The sequence below is a fragment of the Nicotiana tabacum genome, chromosome 11 (genome assembly GCF_000715075.1).
Source record: "Nicotiana tabacum cultivar K326 chromosome 11, ASM71507v2, whole genome shotgun sequence".
Classification (NCBI taxonomy): domain Eukaryota; kingdom Viridiplantae; phylum Streptophyta; class Magnoliopsida; order Solanales; family Solanaceae; genus Nicotiana; species Nicotiana tabacum.
The window spans coordinates 91436424-91462780 of NC_134090.1; the positions used below are offsets into that span (position 1 = coordinate 91436424).

General features: G+C 38.3%; 2 protein-coding genes across 7 annotated transcripts; both read right to left on the reverse strand.

Moving 5' to 3' along the window:
- Window positions 1–608: 608 nt before the first annotated feature.
- Window positions 609–6189, reverse strand: LOC107828469 (ATP synthase subunit delta', mitochondrial-like). Its single transcript, XM_016655785.2, has 2 exons — window positions 5792–6189; window positions 609–1220 (listed from the first exon to the last, which is right to left on the reverse strand). The coding sequence occupies exons 1-2, from the start codon at window positions 6047–6049 to the stop codon at window positions 876–878; spliced, it is 603 nt and encodes a 200-aa protein (XP_016511271.1). The 5' UTR covers window positions 6050–6189; the 3' UTR covers window positions 609–875.
- Window positions 6190–8161: 1972 nt separating this feature from the next.
- On the reverse strand, window positions 8162–14525 carry LOC107828467 (uncharacterized). 6 transcript variants are annotated; one of them, XM_075225284.1, is made up of 11 exons: window positions 14308–14525; window positions 13676–13773; window positions 13092–13277; window positions 12882–12993; window positions 12758–12791; window positions 12394–12431; window positions 12246–12280; window positions 12018–12170; window positions 8878–11321; window positions 8598–8672; window positions 8162–8483 (listed from the first exon to the last, which is right to left on the reverse strand). In XM_075225284.1, exons 2-11 carry the CDS (start codon window positions 13744–13746, stop codon window positions 8416–8418), a joined length of 3216 nt encoding a protein of 1071 aa, XP_075081385.1. In that variant the 5' UTR covers window positions 13747–13773; window positions 14308–14525; the 3' UTR covers window positions 8162–8415. The 6 variants fall into 6 exon arrangements, with proteins under 6 accessions (XP_075081385.1, XP_016511270.2, XP_016511269.2 ...); XM_016655784.2 differs by having other exon boundaries at window positions 8598–8675; XM_016655783.2 differs by having other exon boundaries at window positions 12394–12434.
- Between the last annotated feature and the right edge of the window lie 11832 nt (window positions 14526–26357).

The following is a 26357-nucleotide window of genomic DNA, read 5'->3' on the forward strand; positions in this document are numbered from 1 at the left end:
ATAGGTATAGATTAAATAGGGGCGACCAAATAGGGCGCCCCGTGCAATTTTTACTTTATTTTAAGCCCATATATATGGGATGGTTTATTGGGGCAGTGTCTACTATTTACATCCGGTAGCCGAAAAAGTATATATAATTTGTATAATTTTTGTATTTAACATACAATATATATATATATACACAAAAAATTTATACATTTTTTCAACTATTTTTTTTACAGCGGCTATACAGTGTCATTTTTTCTTGAGTATTACATACCTGGAATATGAAGATCTTATATCTAATTCAAGCCTCATGAATCAATTAGGTCGGACTTGGAGGAGTCGCTAATAGTAGTTGGTGATTGTGGAAGTGTTAGGTAGGTCCAAAAGCCGCGTGTTTTGAGCAAGTGAATTATCTACTCTTAATTCTTGGCAAAAGAAAGCCCCATGAATGACCAAACTGAGACTTGGGTAGACAAAGTTAAAGAACATTTATTGCTCTACGGCATTTATTAGGTAGTAAAATATATGTTTCCAAAGGTTCTTTTAAGCTTCAATCTGTGAGGAAGTAGCCCATTTTTCGTCTACACAAAAATGAATTAACACAATTATGACGGCAAGAGAACTGGGAAGCAATGCAAAGACGACATCCCAAGCAGAAATGTGCCACTGAACAATTTCGACTAAACCTATTCTCGTAACTGCAGTTCAGGATTACGGCGACAAACCACGCCTATGAAGGGTATCTTGTCTCGGGCATATTTATTCAGGTGATGCAAGGCATAAAACAGGTACCATACCTCTTCCAGAAGCTTATACAAAAGGGTACAATCAAGCAGGCAGAAAGAAGGAGAAAGTATGCTGAACAAGGACAAACATAAACCTCAGCTTGTTTAGCCAGTAAGTGCAGCATTGAGCGCACTATGTACATCAACGCCAATCTGGGCTTCAGCTTTCTCTACATCACTTGATGCAGTGCTTAACTTTTGGGTAAATTCAGTCAGGCCCTTCTGAACCAAATTGGGATCAACGCGGTCAAGTGGTACGGCTTCAATAGCAATTATATCTGCAAAAGAATTTGCATGAACAAATGCAAACCCACCACTCACAAAATACTTGGAGACATCGTTGCCTTCATGAACTGATAGGACACCGGGCTTCAGCTCAGCAATTGTTGCCACATGCCCAGGCAAGACACCCATCTGTCCCGTAGTTGAGGGGATTATAACCATGTCAACCTGGAATATAATGCTAAAAGGATGAATTACCAAGCTTGAGGTCTATGCACATAAGCATATATTAAATCTGACACAAGCTTTCTCACATCCTTGACACATGTTGAGACATTGGATCACAAATTTACTCTGATTCAGGTTGGTTCCAGTATTTAATCTGAAACTTAATGGGGGCTAAAGTCAGCTGCTCCGATATGTTAACAACTAATCTGTGAAAATAACCACCTAAGCAAAATATGCCTAATTGAAAACCAAGTATATAATGGCACCAAATTTCCGAGCTGATGGTGACTGTTGCGGAGTTTATCACAAAAGCTATGAAAGAGATGCTTTTGAGAAAAGAAAAAAAACTGATGTTCCTCTAAAGTCAGAAATGAACTTAACATTTAGAGACTGATTTGGTGATTCTTCGTAGCATAACAATAAGTAGAAAAGTCACCAAATTTGTTATTATTTTGAAACCACTCTTGCACAAAGTCTTTCTCGAGTAGAATGCTAACACTCGAAGGAATTAAAAAGACACAACAGAAAATCCAAATTATACGAATGAAAATGTAGATTGTCAGTCGCTTTACCCAAGAATAGATGATTGCCAACAACCTAATCATCCCCTCAAAAGGACACTTCCCCCTGATTTCTGCTTAAAGCAATTATTATACAACATGAAAATATAAGAAGTTTCAAGTATACAACTTTCATGGACCTTAAATTTATTTACTAAAGATTTTCCTTCAATCCAATTGATCCCTGAATATCAAATTTATCAAGAGAAGCTACTTCCTTAGCACCAGTTCTCTCGACCCACTTCCCATTGCAGCATCCCCAACTTACTTTACTTCCCTAACCTTCTCACATGTCAATTACAGATATTTTAAAACTGTTTCAAACTAACTCCTATGTGAGACTGGATTTAAATTCTTTTCTTGAAACTCCAAATTGGTCAAGTGAGACCAACTAGAGGGAATATTGTGCAAGAAAGCTCCTTACTCTAGCTGCTTTCCTTCTCTTTCTTTTTTTCCTTTTTTTTTTCTATGTAGACCAAGATGGTTTTAATAAAAGATATTGACTATAAGCAGGCCTTATGCACCCTAGGAATCTAAGCCATTTTTTATACAATATGGAATTTCTTCTTTACACACAAAAAAAAAAAAGAAAAAAAAACGGAGAAAGAGAGTATTTTGGACTTTTAGTATTAACCCTCAATCTCATCAAAAGTTTTTTTATGCATCTCTCCATATTAATCAAAAGATACATGGACCAATAGACGGACAGTCTCCCATATCTGTTTTTTTCTAGCATCCATCTTGCCAACATCTCCGCCACCATTCTAGACTGCAATCATACTTCATAATAAGCACCTTCTTCCAAAGAGAATCCTCCTCGCATGCAGATCCCTCATCCATCTTGCAAAAGAGCTCGATTAACCATCGCTAATCTCTGAATGCCTAGACCCCCAACCCGTTCCTAGACACGGCTGAACAAGAGATTGTTCAGGATAAATATTTGGTAACAAAACTGAGGAGCCTGCAGTCAAATGAGAGAACTACCTAGAAGAGTAATTTGGCTCATAATAGTGGGGACTTGGAAGAGTGCAACTACGGCAGTGACTGGCTGGATCTGTAACTCTCTTCGTCCCTCCCAACATCCCTACTTTAGCTTACCTATCATGAATTAATTCTGTACCACAGCTTTGTCACCCCATTTGAATTTTCAAGATGGCAATCGATACTACAAATGCAAGACCGAATAATGGAGCTCCAACTAAGAATTTCTTAACATTTCTTTAGACTCAATGACTGTTAAGCCAAATCTGTAAAATGTTTGCTGAAACTCCATTATTTTTAGCAGTAAGATGTAGACACGCATGACAAACCTTAGTAGACACGCATGACAAACCTTAGTATACCATGAGCTTGAAAATTGAAGGTATTAAATATTTATGACAGAGGAAGTATAATTAGATGTTTTTAGTGACCAAAGAAGCAGTCAACAGCATTACGGAACAGAACTCATACACCAAGCTTCCCTAAATTTTGTCACGCCAAGCTATGGTTGGTGAAAGTATGGACAGAGTGAAAGGGGAAGGGAGAAATATTTCTAAAAACTCATGAGCAAGTGCCAAGCTGAAAAACAAGAGGTATGCTCAGTATATTAAGCATGGACTCCATGATCCTTATTTGTTCACCTTTAATAGATAAGATCGTGATCTTATCGTATGTGTTAGTGATTATATAGCTTGTATTACTGTCACAGCCAATTCACCAAATGTGAAGTTAGAAACAATTCAGAATTGTGAAATGGTAGCAGAACTTATCTATCCCAAGAATCCTCAAACGAATTCAAGGATCTTCATAATTACGACCATGTTAAGCTTTTCTAAAAAAAATTGAATTTATGTAACATCTCTAAATCATGAGCTACTTGACCTTCAAGGTAGATGCTTAGTACTTCATCCCATTTTAAGTGACAAGGTTTGAATAAGCACATAATTTAAGATATAAATTTGACAATGTATTATATTAGTGATGGTAGACATAATATTTCAGAAGATCAAGAAGAATGCAATTCTTCTTTTTGTTTTTGGCCTAAGAAGTATTGGGGAGATGATTTTTTATTCCTTCTCCATTTCTGAGAGTTGGGAAAGGTAAATATTACTATATTCTTTCTTCCCTCTTTTCTTCATCCCTGACTTGTTTATCTTATATATTCGATTAATCCTCCTCTTCCAATTCTATTGATCCAAGAACCCGATCCTAATGAAAGAGATGTGAGTGTCAATCATTCTCTCAGCATGCTCAAAGAGTGCTTTCCAGAAGATGGGGTAACCGGGCTCCTTTCACTTGACTGGTTAGTTAGGAGTTATCTTTTTTTGCACATCTTCACTCTTTTTCTCTTTCAAACTAGGAGGAGGACATAGCGCGATTCCAGATTTCCGAGGACATGGTCCTTGATAGGAAAGTGTGGAGGTCAAGCATTAGGGTTGTAGGATAGGGGGTAGTCAAGCATTTTTCCTCGTTGTACCGGCTAGTCTGATAATGTTTTATCTAGGATTGCTAGCAGTTTTTGTTGTGTTTCACCTTTTTATATATATATTATTATTATCATTATTATTATCGCCCTCCCATTTATGTGTTCTCTTACGATGCTAATATATTTTCTGGTTCTATTGTTGTTACTGATCTTGTCTCTAAGCCGAGGGTCTCCCGGAAACAGCCTCTCTAACTCTCCGGAGTAGGGTTAAAGTCTGCGTACACTCTACCCTACCCAAACCCTACTAGTGGGATTTTGTTGCGCTGTTGTTGTTGTTGTTGTTATTTTTGGTGTAAAACAGACCACAGTGATGATTTAGAATCGACTCTACAACTCTTTCCATTAAACATCCTTTCTGGCTCCCAGCACAAGCTTCGTGCTGAAGGTAATCAATATACCGGATATGTTACCTTCTAAAAAAAAAGTCTTGAGGTAGCAGTTGAAAATTTTGTTTAATAGAGATGCATTACAACAAAGCTTAAAACTTGTATAGTTTAATGAACTTGAATTCTTCAAAAGTTTGTATAAAATATCAATTATTGTAACATCGTAAACATTTTGGGACGTCCAAAAGAAAGTCGCATGCAGTGGGACAGCATACAAGTTTATGACTTATAAATTATCTACTGAAATGCAAAGATAGTTAACATTTAGTGCTGAGCATTAAATTTAAAACACCAATAGCAATAAAACTCAGCCATCAACCAAAAAAAAAAAATTACCTAAGAGTATATAAAATAATTGATAATGCATCGTCAATATTGATTACACTAAAGGTTATATGTCTCTGTCATCTAATCTATTCTCTCTTTGCTGCCTCACTCAGCTTCCTAAGCGTGAACAGCAGTCTAGAATATAACCCCAAACCCAAATAAAGAAAGGAGATCAAGGGGCAGGCAAAAAGAAAGAAAAAAAAAGGCACAAAATACAGAACGAGGACAAAAGAAAAGATCAAATCTAGCATGCAAAGAGACCTAAAAATGTTAGAAACTATGGAAATTACGCTTCAAAAAATGCTATGACTGCTGTCTATGTTATTACTGCATCAGTAGCTAAGTCAACCTATCCAGGGAATCTCATTTCTAATTACGTAACTTTAAGCTATGATCATCTCCTTAGCTCCAAAATAGTAAAGACTACCAATCCACATTTCTATTTCAAGACATGGTAGGGATGAAAGAATAGATTTTGATCAGAGGAAAAAATAGAAAAGGACTATTGATAAGTCAGATATAAGCTCTGTCGTTGTCCAAATAATCAAGCAAACAGAGAAAATAATCCAAAACGTTGGTAAGAAAAAGCTAAAAGTTAAATATGTCCAGGTACAGTCTAGAGACCATAAACAAGTCAAATTAAAATAATAAATCTCCGGACATCAGTATTAGTGTTTCACATTTCCGTAGGGAGAACCAACACTAATCCATCTATCAATCAACTAAACCTCAATCCTAAATTAGTCAGCTATATAAATCCTCCGTATTAATTAATGCTCAAATTAGGAGTCAAAAAAATTGGAAATTTTTAAAAGGGAATTAGGAGTCAACCTCTTTACTGGAGAGTTCAGAAGAGTAAGGAAGGACGAAGTTGACTGTAAGCTTTGAGGGAATGGATGATGGAGTTGCGGGCCTAGTGGCCATGAACGCAGATGGAGTCTTTGGTGGTTCTACGTTGGGAATTGCTTTCCTCCATGCCTCCAGGAAGTTGGAATCTACAGGGGCTTCCGCCGCCAGGTCGGTCGAAAATGGACGGCGCCACCTCATCGTGGTGGCCCTAGATACGAGTCGTGAACCGTGTCGAAGCATCGCCAGATTAGGAAGCGGAGATGGAGATGGGCGGCAATTGCAAAATCTGGTCGGAGATTGGGAAGGAGGGACCTGGTAGTGGAGTTTACCGGTTTTAGCTGGTAGTTTGTATGAAATTGGGAAAGTGTAAAGGGCATCACAGGCCCAAGTTGATATGGGCCATTTATACACGTTAAGGATAAAATGGCACTAGGTGAAAACAGGGAGAAATTCAAAATTAGCCAGATTTACAACTAGTCGTTCAAAAATAGTCCAGTTTCAAAAGTAATCGAAATTTAGTCACTTTTTATATAAAGATAAATCTGAGCAAAAACACTGTTCAAAACCCGAAAAATACGCCAGTATATTATGCTGGAGTTCCAGCATAAGTATACTTGAACTCCAGCATATACTTATACTTGCTGGAACTCCAGCATAATATGATGGAGTTCCAGCATAAGTACACTAGAACTTCAGCATAATATACTGGAGTTCCAGTAAGTATACCAGTCCAGCATAATATACTGGAGTTTGGAACACCGGTGCTCCAATCTCCAGTATATTATGCTGAACCGGTCTCTATTGCAGAAAAATAGTGGCTATTTTTCATTGACTTGGTAAAAGGTGGCTATTTTTGAATAACCAATCCGAAAACTGGTTATATCGTGCTATTTTTTAGCCTTATAGTAGGTTTGGCAAAGACAAGTAGACAACCCCAAACAATTGGTATTATATAGCCAAATCCTAAAAAAACTACTCTCTTATATACCCTCTCAAACAATTTGGCACCCAAACCGTGTGCTTCCCCCTCTCCCTCCCCCTCTTCGCCGCTCACTTCTCTTCTTTTTCACTACCTCCCCCCCCCCCTCAATATTTCTTCTCTTTCGCTCTCATGGTTTAGCAAAAATTCTTGCAGATTATGTAAAAAATCAGTAGAGTGAAAAGGTAAAGTTGATCTCACATCAGAGAAAATCAAAAGTAAAAACTAGAGAGAAAAATACATTTCAACTTTGTTTTTTTTTTTTTTTAGATTAAACGAGTGGGTGTACTTGAAATTGGTTGAAAATACCTAAATGAGGCTATATATAAAATTTGAGCAAGATTAGAAGTGATTTAGACTAGTTTTAAGTAAAAAAAAAAAACAGACCTAAAAATCCAACTGCGACATGTATATATCACGTTGTATATCGTGTACGTCAGTGTATATCACACACAGGCTTTTAAGGACGTCTGTGTATATCACTTTGTATATTGTGTATACAACACAATTTTTTTAGGACACCTGTGTATATCACATTGTATATCGTATATATAACACAAATTTTCATGGATATATACAGATACACATGATATACATGAGATATCGCTGATATACATAGAGATATACACGGGATACAATAGGAGATACACATGTGGAGTCGTCTTAAACTTGAGTTTTCAATCTTAAATGTGTTATACAAAGAAGAAAAATAAAATTTTAACATACTTTTTTGATATAAACATTATTATGATGTTATACACTGTGATATACAAATAATATAATTATTATTGTATTATATATATTTGAACATACAGATAAAAAATTAGAAAAATAATTAAAAAATATTTGGAAATTTTTTCAGATACTACTGAAAGAAATGGAACCTAATTTCTAGGATGATGGTTGCTTTGAGAGAAGAGAGAGGAGGGTTTTAAATATTTTTTGCTATTGTTAAGGAAAATAATTTTGATGAGGTATATTCCTAGGATGATGGTTGAACCATTAGAAGAGAGAATAACTGTAAGCTACTATATGCCAAATCCCCCAGGTTAAGTTCACAAATGACTCTGATGTTAGAACTTTTGACCTTTGAGCAGCTACTTGACCAATAGGCAAAATTTCAAGTTTAACAAGTTTTGTTCTATTAGGCAAAATTTCAAGTTTAACAAGTTTTGTTCTATTGGGCAAAATTTTTGACTTTTGGTTTGCCCATTGATCAGGTGCCCCGCTTCAAAGGTTAAAAGTTCAAGATCAGCTTCTTTCAAGGTGAATTTAACCCAAAAAGAATCTACAACCAAGCGTGATTTAAATGAAAAAATGTAATCTGGAAATTTTAAGTAATATTTTTTTGCAATATAAACAAGAGACTCTTCTGTGTTCAAATCACAAACCAAATGTTGGACTTAAACTATAAAAGAAAATATGTTTGTAACAGCGAATCTACAATGTGCACGAGACAATACATTCTATTAGGTCTTGTCCCCTAACCCCCTCTCCTCACCCGGGCCAAGTAACTGAAGTATCTCTAGTTGTGCTCAAGATCAAGAAAAGCAAAAAAAGCTAAAGAAACTATCCATGTTCAGAAGCAACACATTACAAGTTTCAACTTTTAATCACACTATTTATCTCATCGAAGTTTGGCATCATTCTGTTTGCTCCCCTTCAATGCTGAAAGAGAGAAGAATGATCTTGTTGCTGAAACATAAAGTACCAAAACATTAAGGACAAAGAACATACGCATCATTATCATGTAATGTTACAAGTTATGGCAAGAAAGTAAGTCAAACTGGAATAGAAAAAAGTTGTAACCTTTTGTTGTAGTCACCGAAACTGAGATATGGCTTTCTTGCAATTTCTGAGCAGAAAATCTGCCTATACCATTTGCTGCTGCAAACAAGAATGTTCATTTAGGTTTATCAAATTAGGATAATGCACAAAAAATCCATAACAAAATGAACCACAGTCCATCTGAAAGCATTTTAACACTTGCATATGTGCAATGACTAAAATTAACAGACAACTTAAACAGTCAATTAGAAAAGACAGAGGGGCTTGAAAAAACAATTGATGTGAAGCAAGAACAAAATACCAGATAGCTCGTAGACTTCAGATGATGCCGACTTCTGTTGCCCAGCATTTTTTGCATGACGTGTAGCCTTCTTAACTAGATTGTCAGAACTTCTCTTAGTGAGAATCTTAGAATCCTCTGAATCATCCTCTCCTTCAGAAAATACAGAGGGGCTTAAAAAACCAGTTGAATTTGCATCGTTCTTACTCTTCCGAGCAAACTTCAGAAGACGCTTAAAACCTTTAGGAGTATCCTTCTGATAGACCATGGTTGGAGGATTCTCAGCACTACCCCAGTCAATAACGTCAGTTTCACTGTTGTCTTCGAGCAGCATTTGAGAAAGAGAATGACGAACTCGTGGACTTGAGACTCTTACAGGTACAACATCATCCAGAGATCCATTATTACAGAAATCACCATTACTTGGAATGGACTGATCCTCGTGTTCCTCTATTTCCACCCAGGCACTAGGTGAGATGTTTGGTTCTCCTTCAACCTTTGTTTTTGTTGTAGAATCTTCAATCAGTCCAAAATCATCCGTGTCATTTGGAGTAACCTTATCAAACCTTTCTGTGTTTTCACATATCTGGGGGGGTTTTGCCTGAGCTTCAGAGTCTTTATCTTCATGGACTTCTAAATCTTCAAGACCCCTATCCTGCAGTTGATTAACAGGATCAAATGAAACAGAAGCCATCTCTTCCTCTTCCATTTGAACTAAATCTACAGTGTCCGCCACACACTCTTCAGGCTGAGATGAAACTTTAACCTTTCTCACTGGACTAAGACCAGATCCAGTGCCTGAGCCCTTACGAAGAAAAGGCTTTGGCTCCTTTGATTCCAGAGGCACCACGCTACTTCTCTTTGTCACCTTGCTAAGCTTAGGTTTCGCTGAGGAAGCAGAATCTTCAGAAGCAGGCTGAACTTTGGATCTTCTAGGTTTGCTAGTTTTTGTCACAGTTTCTAACTTCTTTTCACTTACACCTTTAACGCTCTTTTTGGTATCATGCTGTGTTTCTCTCACGGTCTTTGGTTGTAATATCTCAACCTTTGTAGCGGTTGGCACCGGCTGTGATATTCTGCGGGTAGGTGTAGGACCTGCAGGACTTTTAGCAGGTGATATCCCTGCAGCTCTTGGTGAAGGTGCAGATGACCATGACTTGCGGGTTGCTGGCAACGTTGAAGGTTTCAATGGAACTTTCTTTACGACTGCAGATTTAGGAGTTCTACTTTTGGGATTGGCAGGTTCAGACAAGTTCTTCACTGCTTTCTGTGTTCTCTTTATACTTGATTTTTTATTATCATTAGTTGCATTTCTTGAGACCATCTCCTCTTTTCTCTCATGAAGATTTTGCTGTAGTGCTTTAATTTGCTTTTTCTTCTCTCCTTGCTTCCTGGTAGTTTCACCACGAAGTTTCTCATCCCTCTTTTCTTTGTAATGATCATAGAAACCACCTCTACACTCGTTGGAAAGACGTTGGAGTTTGCAATCACTAGGTGCCAGGTTCTGGTATTTGGTACGCTTGGTTTCCATCATTTTCATCAGCAATTGGTTTAGTTCTGCTTCCTTTTTTCGAGTCCATTCAACTGAGGCATTTAATTTCTCACTTGTTTCTTCACACTGGTTAGGGAGAGACTCCTCTCTCTTTTCCTCAGGACTAGATGCTCTTTCTTGAGGTGTGTTTGATTTGCAATCATTGTCAGCAGCCTCAGCATCATAGCTTTCTGGAGTTGGGTGAGACTCTGGATTCATTTCTGAAGCACTCTCGATTTCATGATCTTCCAATTTATTGGCAGCTAAGGAAGCTACTGGATCACGAGAAGCAACATTTACAGGGTTAGCACGTTCACACACCCCTGAACTCCATCTTCTCAATACTGCTTTATTAGCAACTGAGACATTCAATGATGACTTTGTCTTCTGAAAATCTACTGTTTGACCTCTCTGTTTGCTTTCAAAAAGATTAATTGCATCTTGCACGCTTATTCTTTGTACATTGTTCTCAGATTTTTTTGAGGTTTTCTCACATTCTTCCCCGTCATCATTATCGCTTGCAGATTCATCTTTATGAGAGAATGACCTTTCCCTGGCAGGAAAGAAATTCAGACTCTTTATTGTTAAAGCAGTGGATCTTCGTGATCCAGAGCGCCCAATTTGGACTCTTTGCATTGGAGATGCAGACCTCCTTGGTGATGCAGATCTTATAAGAGTCCGACTCCTTTCCACCACTGGCTGTTCCTGCTCACTTGCTGATGAAATTTGCCTCTCAAGCTGAGCAGCTTTTGCAGGCGAGGCTCTATACTTCACAGCTGTATCTGACTGTGATGCTCTCGATGTCTTACAATCCCTCTCTTCTGGACCAATTTTCTCAGTCCTGACATCGTTGTTAGACAGAGATGGTTCTTTAGCAAGAAAAGCACCAGTTATGTTTTCCTGCTGCAATGCAACAATCTTCTGCAGACAGTTCCTAAAATGGACAGCACATCATCGGTCATTACCAGTTGCACATATTTCGGTTCGAGAATATTCAATTTCAGCTCATTGATAGGTGGAAGGAGCCTATTTACAAATTAAACTGCATATAAAAGAAATACATCCATTGCTTCAATTTTTCATTCCAAGGTCCTATTGCCCCAAGCAAGTGAACTCTTCCCCCTCTCCCACATTATTTCAGAAGAGTTTGGAGGAAGAATTTTGCAGTCTCTCCTTAACGAACATTTGTGCAGAAACAATCTCCAATCTAAACTGGTCAAACTAAGAAGCACTAAAGGTCTTCAAGATGGAATTTCCTTGTATGAGCAAGGGTAGCTAAGTCGCCTTAATTCTACAAAGGGAGTCTATCCTCTCAACCAAATGAGTCTCTGTCACTAGAACAGGTTGGGAAGACCTCCGATCAACACATTGACAATTCAAAAATACCCCTTCACCATTGGAGCACTTCACTTCCAAATTTCCTCTTACTATTAAGTTCTGTTAGTTGACCATTGAATCGAAGGGTAATAGTTTCTTCCCTAATATGATCACTCAAAGTAGAACAGCAAACTAAAAAGTTTATAGAAATGAAAAGAAATGGTGATAGAACATTAAAATTACTACATAATTTTGTTATAGGTAAAAAGAAAACCCTTCTGGCTTCAGGCGCCTTTCGTATCCAGTAGCTTACCTTAAGTCAACAGCTCCAAAATAGTAGGAGAACTTTTCTATGTTAGTGATATCCTCAAAAGAGCATTTGGTGCCAACAACTTTGTCAAAAATAGCAGCCAATTCTCCTGTTAGTGCAGCGAGCCTCAAGTCCATTGCGCGCAACAATTCATTCCTGTTAACCGTGAGGATTTTAGGAGATGCTAGAATAATTACAGAATTTAAAATTTCAAGAGTCTCAAGGACATACTTGGAGGCATCTGATGAAGAAGGGTGATCATCAGCCTGGATAGAAATCAGTAATCATGTTAGCTTCACATCATATAATCATCTATAAGCAATAATTTCTGAGAAAGAAAAAAAAAAGATGACTCAGGAACAGGGAGAGATCAAATTACATCAACTGTTGATGCCGCACTATTTGAGTAGTTGCTGCCTGCTGAAAATAAGAGAAAGAAGGATGTAACGTGCTCTGCGGTTCTTTTTTCTTTTGTGGGACATTCTATGAAGGGTAGATTGCATAGCCAACATAGTCCAACTAGTCTAGACATAATTCAAAGCGAAAAAGGATAACAACAACAACAACAACTAAACCTCAGTCCTAAACAAGTTGAGGTGGGCTATATGATTCCTTACTCACCATGTTACTTCATATAAACTCATCTCAGGCGAATAATGTACAAAACAAAGTAATAATAATAATAATAATAATAATAATTAAAAAAAAGAAGTAAAAATTGCTATAAGTTTAGTAAAACTAACCTGTTTCCCTATTCCCGACATGATTTTGGGGACCCTAAAAGAGTAAAGGAGCTTAGTATTCTGCTTGTCACATGTTTCTATGAAATAACTGAAGGGGCAAAAGGATGTTAAAAAAATAAAGCACCTTTGAATATAAAGAAACGTGAAACTTCCGAGCATCTTCAAGCTGTGATATTTCATTTACCATCGCCTTGGCCACATCGATTATATCTGATGAACTGATAATACGAAGAAATCTTGGGGGAAAAAAAGAAGGGAATTGCAGTGTGAGAATATGAACACTTAGAACTAATAAAGAATTAGTTTGAAGCAAATGATGCTGTCTGACTAAAACCTGATTAATGTGGATTTCGTAAACCATTTAGCATCACTAAGATTTCCCAGAGGTTTAAATTTGAAACTGGAATCTGATCCTTTGTAGTGCAAAGATTTGATTTTGGGAGAATGCAGCACTAATTGCTCCAGAAGCCCAGAGGATGCTGCCTCTACCTTTTTGTCATAGCACGTACGTGCCTCATACCTGCGTCAACATTCTCAAAAAATTGTTGAACAAGCTCATTTGTGATCCAAATTAGCATCCATGTCGAGTTCATTAATCATTTTTGTTAGTTGAACAAGCTCATTTGTGATCCAAAGTAACTCTATATACGACCACAACAGGTCAATTTAGTTAGTTGTACTTGGCCAATAAATTGTCAGCCTTAAGATCTTATCCACACTTTATTTTGAGTTTTTGACCAAAGAATACAATGAGTGAAAGATTGATCAAACCACTTAAAGATGTAATTGCAAGAACCAGAAGAAGACAAGAAGGAAACAAAGGTCAATGAAGGACCCTATGACATTTTGGTCAGATAAAGAACTACTACTATACTGTAACATGATTGAAAATAGTTTAATAGAAAACAGAAGTCTAACCTGCCCCGGCTTGGAAAAATCTGAAATTCAACATACTCAAGCAAAACATCAGCATCTACACCTCCCTCCATTTTGATTTCTCAAAAGTAGTACTCAACCTGGTGATACAAAACTAAATTACATTATCCCAATATAACAATTCTCTATAATCTGACAGAAAATTCATCACTTGCATTAAATAGAAACTTATCTAACATACATTGACTTCTATCAAGAATTCATTTAATTATCAAGAACAACAACAAAAAAATAGCTGTCGAATCAACACATAACCTGATCAAGATTTTCAGAAGAGAAGATAATATTGTTTAAGGGAACTAAAATTTAAGCAAGATTGCCTAAACTATTTCTTAAACAACCAAACAAGCAGAGCAAAATCAAATTCAGTGAAAGGTAAGTAAACCGGAATTGAGGTAACACAATGAAGACCCCACCAACCCACATTCAAAATCAGATCTACCAATTAAAATAAAAATCCAAACTTGGCAATTGTACAGCAAAAGGACCACCTTATGCATAAGAAGTCAAATGTCAAACATTGTTCTATATGCATGAACTCATATAAGTAATATTCTTGTGTGTGTGTGTGTGTAAAATGTAAAATGCAGGTGAATTGAAAGAAAGTAACTTACAGAAAATGAGCAGAGGACAGAAGAAAGATTTTATAAATTTGATGAACATCTCAATTCTCATGTATACATACTTTGAGTGCGAGGGAGAAGATAAAAAGGGTAAAGCTGTTAGCTGAGGAACAGTAGTGTGTGTGTTGATTTGAAAATATTAAGCATTTGCACCAAATCAAAACGCATATCATTGTTTTTAAACTAGGAATTACTACAAAATTATGATTAATTAATTCAAAATTCGAATTATTAGATTTAATTTGCTACCAAACGTTTTCTGAAAGTGCAAAAAGGATAGTGATCTTTTATTAGTACAAAAGAATGAAAGACAAAGAAAGCAGTCAATGTATGTTGATGTGTTTATTATTGCACCGAACTTATAGGCTCGTGATGTCACGTTTCTCTACTACTACTACTCCTATTTCTTTATTGATTTTTTTCAAACTTAGTTTGATTATTAAATTACTGAGTGCTCCTCTCGTCTTCATATTGTTTTTGTGATGTGATTTTGTTGTTATTACCTTTTCCTTCCCTTCTGCTTGTGGGTTAGTAATTTTTGTATTAGTGGCAAGTGTAATACTTAATGTGTTGTGTTAAAAAGAAAGAAACAAAGCAAAATCCCATTACATTACTGTATAGGTCCAAATTTAGTAACCACGACAAAGAATTAGCAAGACAAAAGATGAGGTCGACCATGACATAACGACTAAAGGTCGTCCTCATAAAGTCGACACTAGAAGCGGGCAGCTAAGATAAGACAGTAACGATAACTTAAATTCAGAAGTAAGCCTAAAGAATATTTCATTGGATATTCTTTATGTTGTACTTTTTAGGATTTTTTGGGGAATATCCCTTATAAATAGTAAAAGATAGAAAAGAAAGTGGGATCTGCCTTTTTGAGAACTAAGAGATATAGTAAAGTTGAGAGAAGAATATATGAAAGAGTTGTCTTATTCATTTTATTCAAGCACATGTTGTTCAACCTTTATTCATAAATCTCAAGATCCCATACATATATTGACTGCTTGCTTTTTCATGTCGTCAGAGAAAGGAAGTACCCAATCACACAATCATTGGGTGACAATTCCTTTACACTATAACCCTTGTCATTTCTTGCATTTATTACATATTTCGTCAATCATAGCATATTAAGTTCACTTTTTAATGCTCCTAAACTCTACTCGTTATAAGAGAGTTTTGTTCTATTTGATCTAGGATTTATTAAGTTCAACTGAGATTCACCTCCATTAACTTATTACTAATTGGTTTAGCATTTATTTGCTCAAACAATTTGGCGCCGTCTGTGGGGAAGTTTTAGTTAAAACTATAGTTCTTTCTAGATCATAAAAAAAAGGCATCTCTTCCACGTTTGCACAAACTAACGATGGCAGGAAAAGGAGATGCGAGACTGAAAGCTATAGCAAGCGTCACTATCAACATTTTGAACACCATCAACGAAGATGGCAGGGGAGACGACGAGAATGTGACACCAAAGGTTACGCCGGGGCGAAGTATTTCACCTCCCTCTCATGAAAGCATGACGGCTTCACGCGAAAAGGGAGACTCCACATCCACAACTGAAGAAGCACCACTAGCAGTGAAGAAACTACTAGAAGAATGGCTGACAATCACTCTAAACAATATACTCGACAGACCTGCTCAAAGGGAGAACGAAAACATCGCGCAAGCAGATATCGTAATAACTACTGGCGAGCAGCCCCTTCCTCAAACAGGTAACACTTAACCCACTGTGGATGCAGGTAATGATGCGCTCGCAGCCGTCCTAAAGAAAATGGAAGAAATGAAAAACAAAACAAAGCGCTCCGCGACCAGATGAAAGAACACCAAGAAAGGGTCGACAAGACACCAGACGCCCCAAAGTTACTACCAGAATGAGATATTGATCGATTCGTCGAACAACTGTACAGCGAAGAAGTGGCTCCACACGCCATTCCCAAAACCTTCAAAATTTTACCATACCTGAAGATATACGACGGTACTATAGACCCAGAAGATCATATCATCCACTACGCTACAGCGGTGAAAGGCAACAATCTTTCAAAGGAGCAAGTACCATTGGTGCTACTGAAAAAGTTTGGTGAAACCCTAACAGGGGGAGCCCTAACCTGGTATTCACAACTGCCAACACGGTCAATAGAAACGTTCGAGGAAATGGCCGACAAGTTTGTCACCGCCCATGCATGGGCTAAGAAGGCGGAAGCCAGGGTGAATGACATATTCGCCATTAGGAAATAGCCTGGCGAGGGACTCAGGGACTTCCTCGCCCAGTTTAATAGGGTGAGAAGAGCCTACCAAATGTATCAGAAGGGATGGCGGCAGCGGCCTTCTAGAACGGGTTGAGCAGGGACGGATCGAGAGCAACCAAAAAACTATTAAGCGGGCTCATGAAATACCCTCCCACTACTTGGGAAGAAATCCACAATGCATATTGCACTGAGGTGAGAGCCGATGAGGACGACCTTAACGGTCCGACCCAACGGCTGATGTTAGTTCAAGCAGAATTGAGAAAAGATTGTCGTAACGACGGTTGAAGGGATCAGTCGGGGCCTCGTCTCAGCCGAGAAAGAATCAGCCCTACGTCAGAACAGCCGTCCCACCACCTCCTCGACATACGGAAGGGTCGTCCATGCCGCACATAGGGACTCAACGAAATGAAAGAGGTATGCCTACACTCTTATCCGCTCACAATTTTTGTGTTTCCTCTTCATTAATAGTGTACGCACTAGAGAAGCTCGGCACGAAGGTGAAATGGCCACAAAAGATGAAGTCCGACCCAAATACTCAGAAGTAGAACGTCCTCTGTGAATTTCACCAGGAACGGGGTCACAAAACCGAGGATTGCATAAGTCTGCGACAAGAGGTAGTGAGAATGTTAAACCATGGCCACCTGAGGGAATTGATGAGCGATCATGGACGAGCCAACTTTGCCCACGGACGCGAACCATACCAAGGACCTCCAAAGCCACCCTTTCCCGCTTGCACCATCCAAATGATCATCGGTGGAGGCGATGAAGCAACGATTAACCATGTGAAGTTCACGACTACGCATAAACTGAAATGGTCGATCACACACGAACGGTACGATGACCTCGGAGACAGTATCATCTTCGATAAGTCGGATACCGACAGTTTAACTTTCCCTCATTTCGATGCTCTTGTTATTGCTTTATGTATTTTAGACAGTGATGTAAGAAGAATAATGGTAGACGACGAAAGCGGCATGTGTATTATCCACCCTCAAGTCCTCGCAAAAATGAGACTCGAGGACAAGATAATACCGTGTTGCATAACACTAATAGGTTTTAACAATACAGTTGAGCAAACTTCTAGGGAGATAACGCTACCCGTTCTGGTCGGGGGCATCACCCTGGAAACAACATTCCATGTCATTAACCAAGACACAACTTACAACACCATCATAGGGCGGCCATGAATACACTCCATGAGGGCCATCTCATCAATCCTCTATCAAGTAATCAAGTTCTCTACTCCATGGGGAATATTCAGTATCCGGGGCAAACAACGCACTGCCCAAGAATGCTATCGTATTGCCCAAGATTGTACGCACACCCAATAGATGAAGGGAACAAACGCAGAGGCATAGCAATTTCCACAGTCGAGGACCGGACTCGACGTACAAACAGACGTCATCAAGGACCCCGACATCGTGGAAGCGGCTAATTAAATGGTAGAAGATCTCGATCCCTTCCAACTAAACAACAACGAAGTAGCAAAAAGGCTTATATTGGACATAAGCTCTCAAAACTAGGTAAATTTCACAAGTTTTTAATTGACCACACCGATCTGTTTGCTTTCTTCCATGCAGATATGTCGGGTATCCCGAAAGACGTGGCCACTCATAAGTTGAACGTCGACCCACTCTATCCGCCAATACGGCAAATAAGAAGGAAATTCAATGTTGCAATCAACAAGGCCGTAAGTGACGAAGTGGATAAGCTCCTCGTCAACGGTTCCACGAGAATCAAAATACCCCTAATGGGTCGCCAACGTATTCATAGTAAAAAAGAAAAATATGAAACGGCGGATGTGCGTAGATTTCATAGACCTAAACAAGGCATGCCCAAAAGACTCCTTCCCATTGCCGCACATCGACCAGCTCATCGACGCAACAGCAGGACACGAGTTGCTAAGCTTCTTGGACGCCTACTCGGGTTACAACCAAATCCTTATGGAGGAAGAGGACCAAGAGAAAACTACTTTCATCACTCATTAGGGAATGTACTACTACATAGTCATGTCGTTCGGGTTGAAGAATGCGGGCACAACGTACCAAAGGTTGGTCACCAAGATTTTCAAAGATCAACTCAGCAAAATAATGGAAATTTACATCGATGACATGTTGGTTAAATCAAAAAGAAAAGAAGACCACATCGATCACCTGAAAGAAGCCTTCTGTATACTGAGGCGGTACAACATGAAACTAAACCTCGAAAAATGCGCCTTCAGCATAACCTCGGGCAAATTTCTCGGTTTCTTGGTATCACAAAGAGGCATGAGGTCAATCCAGATCAAATCAAAGCCATTGAAGGGATACTTGAGGTGTTGACCAGCAAGAAACAGGTGCAAAAACTGACTGGCCGTATAGCCACTCTATCAAGATTCATCTCGCGGTCATTCGACAGATGCCACAAATTCTTCAACGTGATGAAAAAAGACAACGGGCTCCAGTGGAACTCAGAATGCATCGATGCCTTGAAATAACTAAAAGCGTACCTATCCTCGCCCCACTACTTGCCAAAGTAAAGCCCGGCGAGTTCCTCTTAGTATATTTGGCCGTCTCAGAAGTCACGGTAAGTGCGGTGCTGGTCCGCGAGAATAAAGGTACGCAATCCCCAATTTATTATATTAGCAAAACCCTGGTCGATGCCGAAATGAGGAACCCCCACCTCGAAAAATTGGCTCTAGCATTGGTTATAGCTACACGAAAGCTTAGACCCTATTTTTAGTGCCACCCAATATCGGTAGTGACGACTTTCTCCCTACGGAGCATCCTGCATAAACCCGAATTGTCGGGAAGATTGTCCAAGTGGGCCATAGAACTGAGCGAGCATGATATAACTTATCAGCCACGAACAATGATAAAATCGCAGGTACGCCGACTTCATCACCGATTTCAGTGCCAAAATAATGCCTGAGGTCGAGCAGGAAGCTTCTCATACTTCCTCTGGGCAACCCAACCTCTGGGTCCTTTACACCAACGGTGCATCCAATGCATCGGGGTCTGGATTGGGACTCGTACTCGAGGTCCCAATAGGGGAAGTTATTCGCCAATCCATACGGTGTCGTGATATGACTAATAATGAGGCCGAGTATGAGACCGTAATTGCAAGGTTAAAGCTAGCTCTCAAATATGCAGCACGACGAGTCGTCCTCATATGCAACTCACAACTCATCGTCAACCAAGTTACAAGGACTTTCCAAATCAAAGAGCAAAGGCTACAAAAGTATCAGGCAGAAATTCACAAACTACTGCCAGAATTTGATGAATGACGACTCGACCAGATACCCTGAGCTCAAAACATTGAGGCGGATGGCCTCTCCAAACTAGCAGCCGCCACCAAAAATATAACTAAAGAAAACGTGGTCATCCTCCTCCACTCGTCAATAGACCAACTCGAGGTACATTCCATAAATTTGACTTAGGACTGGCGCAACCACATCGTGACATATTTGCAGGAGGGAACACTCTCATAAGACAAAAAGGAAGCCAAAAATCGTCGAATGTAGGCGGCCAGGTACAGCCTCATAAATCACGACCTGTACAAGAGAACATTCGGTGGCCCCTTGGAAAAATGCATAGGGCCGAGTCAAACAAGGCGCATGCTCGAAGAAGTACACGAGGCTCACTGTGGTGCCCATAGAGGCAACCAAGCCCTCGTCAGATGCATCATTCAGGCAGGGTATTACTGGCCCACTATGAAAAAGGAAGCCACAGATTATGTCAAGAGATGCGAGCAGTGCCAAAAGTATACACCTATGATACATCAAGCGGGCAAACTCCTCCACTCTGTCACTTCGCCATGGTCGTTCATCAAATGGGGAATGGACATCGTCGAACCCCTCCCAGTGGGGCGAGGTAAGACACGTTTCCTTTTAGTTTTAACTGACTACTTTTCCAAATGGGTGGTGTCACACCTCCTTTTTCGCCCGCGTCGCCGCAAAGGAACGCGGCAGGGAGTTTTTTCCAATTAAAGGATAATCGAAACGGGATTTATTTATTTATTTCAGAGTCGCCACTTGGGAGATTTATGGTGTCCCAAGTCACCGGTTGAATCCCGAATCGAGGAAAAGAATGACTCTGTTTAACAGTCTGCGCACCAGAAATCCGGATAAGGAATTCTGTTAACCCGGGAGAAGGTGTTAGGCATTCCCGAGTTCCGTGGTTCTAGCACGGTCGCTCAACTGTCATATTCGGCTTGATTGTCTGATTTTATACAATTATGAACCTACGTGCAAATTTTAACTGTTTACCGCTTTGTTATTATTTATTCAAAGAATTGCAACGTCGTGAGAATGCATCTCGAATTGCGCCACATAAATGTACCCGCAATTTTTGATATGTTCCAACTTCGTTGAGATTTGGATTTGAGTCACATAAATGTGCACCCGAGTTTAGGAAAATAACATTATTAAATACGCGCCTAAAGACTAACGCGTTGTTATTTTTTTAGAAAAGCCATAAAGTTCGCTATGCGGCCTGTCTCGAAATCTAAGCATTCGAAATAACTATCCGTTGAGGGCCCCGCAATTTGTGTATTCTTGTTTGTCGAGGCTCGTCTCATTCATTATTTTTAAAGGATAATCCTAAAGTGCCTACATTTTTCTATTAAATTTGTCTCTAAAAATGAAAGATAAAAGATCCTAATTTATTTACATGCTTACGAGTTGTTATAGTCGGATTCCGAATGCAATTTGTTAAATCAGAATGTAAACACAATATGGACAGCTCGTTGACCAACGTGGATCCAGGCCCAACGTGTATGGCACAAAACTGGACCTGGGCTATCTCATTCACATGTTACTACCTAGTTACATTATACTAGGCATGCTCACAGTTTGTCAAATTAAAAAAAAAACTTGGCAATCTAATTTTAATCATAGATCATTTACATGCTGAAATTAACCAATAGTATTTAGCTAAACAATATTCCTACAAGTTCCGAAATGGTCTATTCGTTTAATGAGCTAACTGTTGAATGTTTAAGAATAGTCTAAATCAGCTAACATGCTTTTTGAGACATGATAATCATCCAACAATAACGAACTAACTGGACAAAGTTACTACACCATTTATTTATTTTTTAGGCAATACATAGACAGTTCGTCCGCTAAGCTACTGTCAGATGTTCCATTATATATATTAAACAACTACATGATTCTGATTAGAGGAAGCTAAATAATGTATATATACAAATAAAATTCAGAACATAACTAAGATAAATTCAGAACTTCAACTCTTCATTTCATATTCATGCTTCATGTTTCAGTTTACAGTAACCAGCGTGTCAGTTGTGTACCTGATATTGGAAGCAAAAGAAGAGGAAGATCAGCAGAAATGCAGTAACATACAACAACAACAACACCCAGCAACAGATTTAAAAAACCGAGCAGAAATCCAGCAACAACCACTGAAGTAGTAGCAAATAACCAACCAAACTCAAGGAAACAAATCAAATGAAAATCCTGAAACACCAACAACAATCAATGGGCAGAAACAAAGTGAATCTTTTTAGATTGAAAGACCAGTTAATGTTTAACCCTTAAATCTTGACCCCTCTGTATATCTAGTGTATGCAAATTGTATATCGAGTGTATTCAAAGTGTATATCGGGTGTATTCAGAGTGTATATCGGATGTATACTACTCTCTCCTTTTATTTCCAGAATGTTTTTATTTTCTCAAAGTTCCTTCCATAATCTGTTCTCCAATCTCTCTTAATATTCTGAAAATCTCCTCTTTTCTCTCAATATTTTCGGAATCCCCTCTCTATTTTCGGATTTTTTTTTTCCTTTTCTCAATATCCAGCCCCTCTATTTATTACCAACTTTCAGCATTTTAAAATTAAATCCCACTATCTTCTACCCATCCCCCTTTAATTTCCCACTACCTAATGTTTTATCCCCACTATATTAAACAATGTATTAACACATCACTTATTGCCCCACTACCGCATGCTTTGTCCCCCACTATATTAAACAATGTAAAAATTCTCCACCATTATGTCTTGTCCCCCACTACGTATTATTTTAATATTATTTTAATATTATCGAATACTTAGTGGACAGAGCACTCCTATTAAATAATTGTTCAAATTTTTAATTCCAAGAATACCCCTCTAAAATTACTGAAATTACCATTTTACCCCTGAAAATACTGCAATTGACCATTCTACCCCCATCAGCTATAACCAATTCATCTTATCAATTTTAACCAAAATATAGCCGCTATAACCAATTCCTAATCGAATTCAATCAACAAATTCAAACTAAATGATGAACAACAAAAAAATAACTGGAATTATTTTGACTGAACAATATTTTTAAACAACAAATCTACTTTCAAATTCAGCAACAATAACAAACAAGTATATTCAAATCATTGAGCTTAAATTCAAATTAAGCTTAAACGGAACAAATAAACAGATTCAAATCACTAAATTAAATAACCAATTGAACCTCAAACTAAATCTAACAATATTACAGTCAAGACGAAGGATTCAAGTTATCAAACTAACATATTTCTATATTAAAACTAAATCCTTTTAAATTAATAAAAACAAACTGAAGAAATAATTAATTGAACTTCAACTTAAATCTAACAACATTATAATTAAACTAACAATTTCTACCTAAAAATAAACAAGAAAAAATGAAACATACTGAAGAAAATAAAAAAACGATAAACATGAATTTGTTAAACCAACTAACCGGATCAGAACGACGATGAACTCGAACGAAAACAAATCTGCCCGGAAACAATTATCGTACCAAAATAACTCGACGCCGAAGATGACCACGAACGGACGATCGAAGAAGATGGTCGTTTGGTGTCGTTTGAAGATGAAGCAGTGGCTGTTTTGGTGGTCGTCCATGGTTGGACGTAGCAGAAGGCAGCAACAACGACGGGAGGGCGGTTACTGCATCGCCTAGCTGGAGCTCGATGGAGGAGGGCAGCTATGGAGGCGGTGAAGCAGCAGCAGCTGCTACTGCTGAACATGGAGCTCGACGGGATCGGAAAAGACGACGATGGAGATGAAACTGGTTGTTTGGACGAGCTGCTGGACGGGACAGTGGAGCTGGTGGACTGGTTGGTCGATGGAGGCGACATTCATGGAACGAAGAAGAAGATGATGGTGATTTGGGCAGTGGTGAGCGGAGGAAGGAGCTGAACGTTGAAGAAGAAGGAGTAGCAACCATGTTGTTGGTTGTCGATGGCTGCTGTGGTTGGTCGACCAGCGACGGGGAGAGGGGCTGGACAGTGGTGAACGGAGGGGAAGGGGCAGCCATGGGAGCTTGGGGTTGGTTTGGAGAAGAAGAAGAGGGAGGGGGCAGATGGTTAGGGTTTTTAGGTTAGGGAAATGAAAAAAATAAAAAACGAAGAAAGGGGTTGGGTCATTGGGGTTATGGACGGGGTTGACCCGGTTTGAAATGGACCGGGTCGTAGGGGAAGGTTGGGTATCTTTGGGCATGTGGTTTAAAATTGAAGAAAAGGCCCAATCCGGTCTTCTTCTATTTTTGTTCTTTTCTTTTTATTCAATTTCTTAAATAATAAAGCTAAAATGCTAAGATTAAATTATAAAACCCAAAATTATCTGGAAATACTAATTAACTCTTAATAACAATTAACACACAATTAAATAGCGATTAATGATAAAATCACACAATTTGGACATTAAATGCTAAAAATGCAACGTACATTATTTTTATGATTTTTGCATTTTGTAAAACAAACTATATTAAATATAAAATGCAAATGCGACATATTTTTATATTTTTTTTTATTAATTTAACACATTAACACGCACAGGCAAAAATACAAATAATTATAAAAAAATGTCACAAAAATTCAAAAATTGCACACAAAGGAAAATTGTTTTATTTTGAATTTTTTGGGAGTAATTCTCATACAGGGCAAAAATCACGTGCTTACAGCTACAACAACAGTAACATTGCAGTCCCATGGTAGTCCCAGCTATCAATTCTTTTAAGCATGGTGTAAGCACGTGATTTTTGCCCTATATGAGAATTACTCCCAAAAAATTCAAAAATAAAATGATTTTCCTTGGTGTGCAATTTTGTGATATTTTTGAATAATTATTTGTATTTGTCTGTGCATGTTTATTTGTTAAATTAATAAAAATACAAAAATATGTCGCATTTTGCATGTAGGATTTAATTCTACAATTGTTAGTAATTAAGTTTGTTTTACAAAAAAATAAAAATTACAAAAATAGGCATCTTTTGCATTTTTAGCATTTAATGTCCAATTGTACAATTTTATGCTTAATTATTACTTAATTATGCGTTAATTGTTATTGGGAGTTAATTTGCGCTTTTATAACTTAATTTAGTTCTTAATAATAATTTAAGGATTTTTATAATTTAGTTCTAGAAAAATAAAAGAAGAAAAGAGAGCAAAAATACAAAGAAAAATCGGATTGGGCCACTTCTTCAAATTTCAACCCCAGGCCCAAACAATTGTCCAACCTTCCCCACGACCCGGTCCATTTCAAACCGGGTCGACCCAATCCATAACCCAACACCCCCTATCTTGTATTTCAAAAAAAAACAAAAAAAAAAAAAACCTAAAAACCCCTAAAGAGTTCCACCCGCCCCCTCTCTTTCTTCTTCCTCTCCAAAAGCTTCACCAAGCTCCCCTCCCTAGCATCCATGACAGCCTTTCCACCTCCTCACGCCCAGAACAAGCTCCAACACCATCGTCGAACGAGCTCCAAACGACCATCGCTGTTGCGTCTTCTTCTCAACCCCGTCGTCGTCTGCCTTCATCTTCTTCATCGAGCTCAAGCTTGAGCTCGACATCCATGGACGACCACTGCCTTCCTCGACAACCATGTTGCCCCCAGCTCCACCATAACACCATCGTTGCCCTTGCTTCATCTTCTTCGTCGAGCTCCATGTTTGACGCCGCCATGAACGATCACTTCATCGTCTTCGAAGCTCCCTCGTCGCCATGGACACAGCCAGACTGCTGCTCACGCTGCTGCTTCTGCTTTCATCTGCTCCCAACCAAACGACCCTACTGTGCTACTACTTCAACGCCGCCTTGTCGCCGCTGCTGCGTCCTTTTCTCCGTCGTGCTGCTGCTGCTGCTTCTTTTCCTCCATTGTTGCTGTTGTCCGCTACTTCTTTCTTCAAGTTCTTCGTTTGTCCATTCGTGATCGTCTTCGGCGTCAAATGGTTTTGGTGCGATATTTGTTTCCGGACAGATTTGTTTTTTCGTTCGAGTTCATCATCGTTTCGATCCGGTTAGTGGGTTTGAGTCTCATTTATTGTCCGTAATTTGTTTGATATTTTTCGGATCCGAAATCATTAAATGTTTGGTTCTTGTTCTTGAATTTTATTTAGTTGTTTTATTTTTCTTGTTTATTTTTAGATAAAAATTGATTAGTTTAATTATAATGTTGTTAAGATATAAGTTGAAGATTCAATTATATATTTTTCAGTTTGTTTTATTAATTTAAAAGGATTTAATGTTAATATAAAAGAATGTTAGTTTACATCGCTTGAATCTGTTGTTTGTTGTAGATTAAATTCGTGTTCATTTTGTTTAAAGTTCAGTAATTTAATGTGAAGTTATGTTTTGTTTTTTTTAATTTTAGTTTGAATCATGTATCTTTGTTGTATTTTGTTGGATTTAATTTTAAAAAAATCAATTGATTATTTGAAGTTTAGTGATTTGAATATGTTTTTTTGTTTTGATTAAGCTTAATTCAAGTTTAATTCGAATTTGAATAAAACTTGCTTGTTATTGTTGTTGAATCTTTTCATTTATGTCCA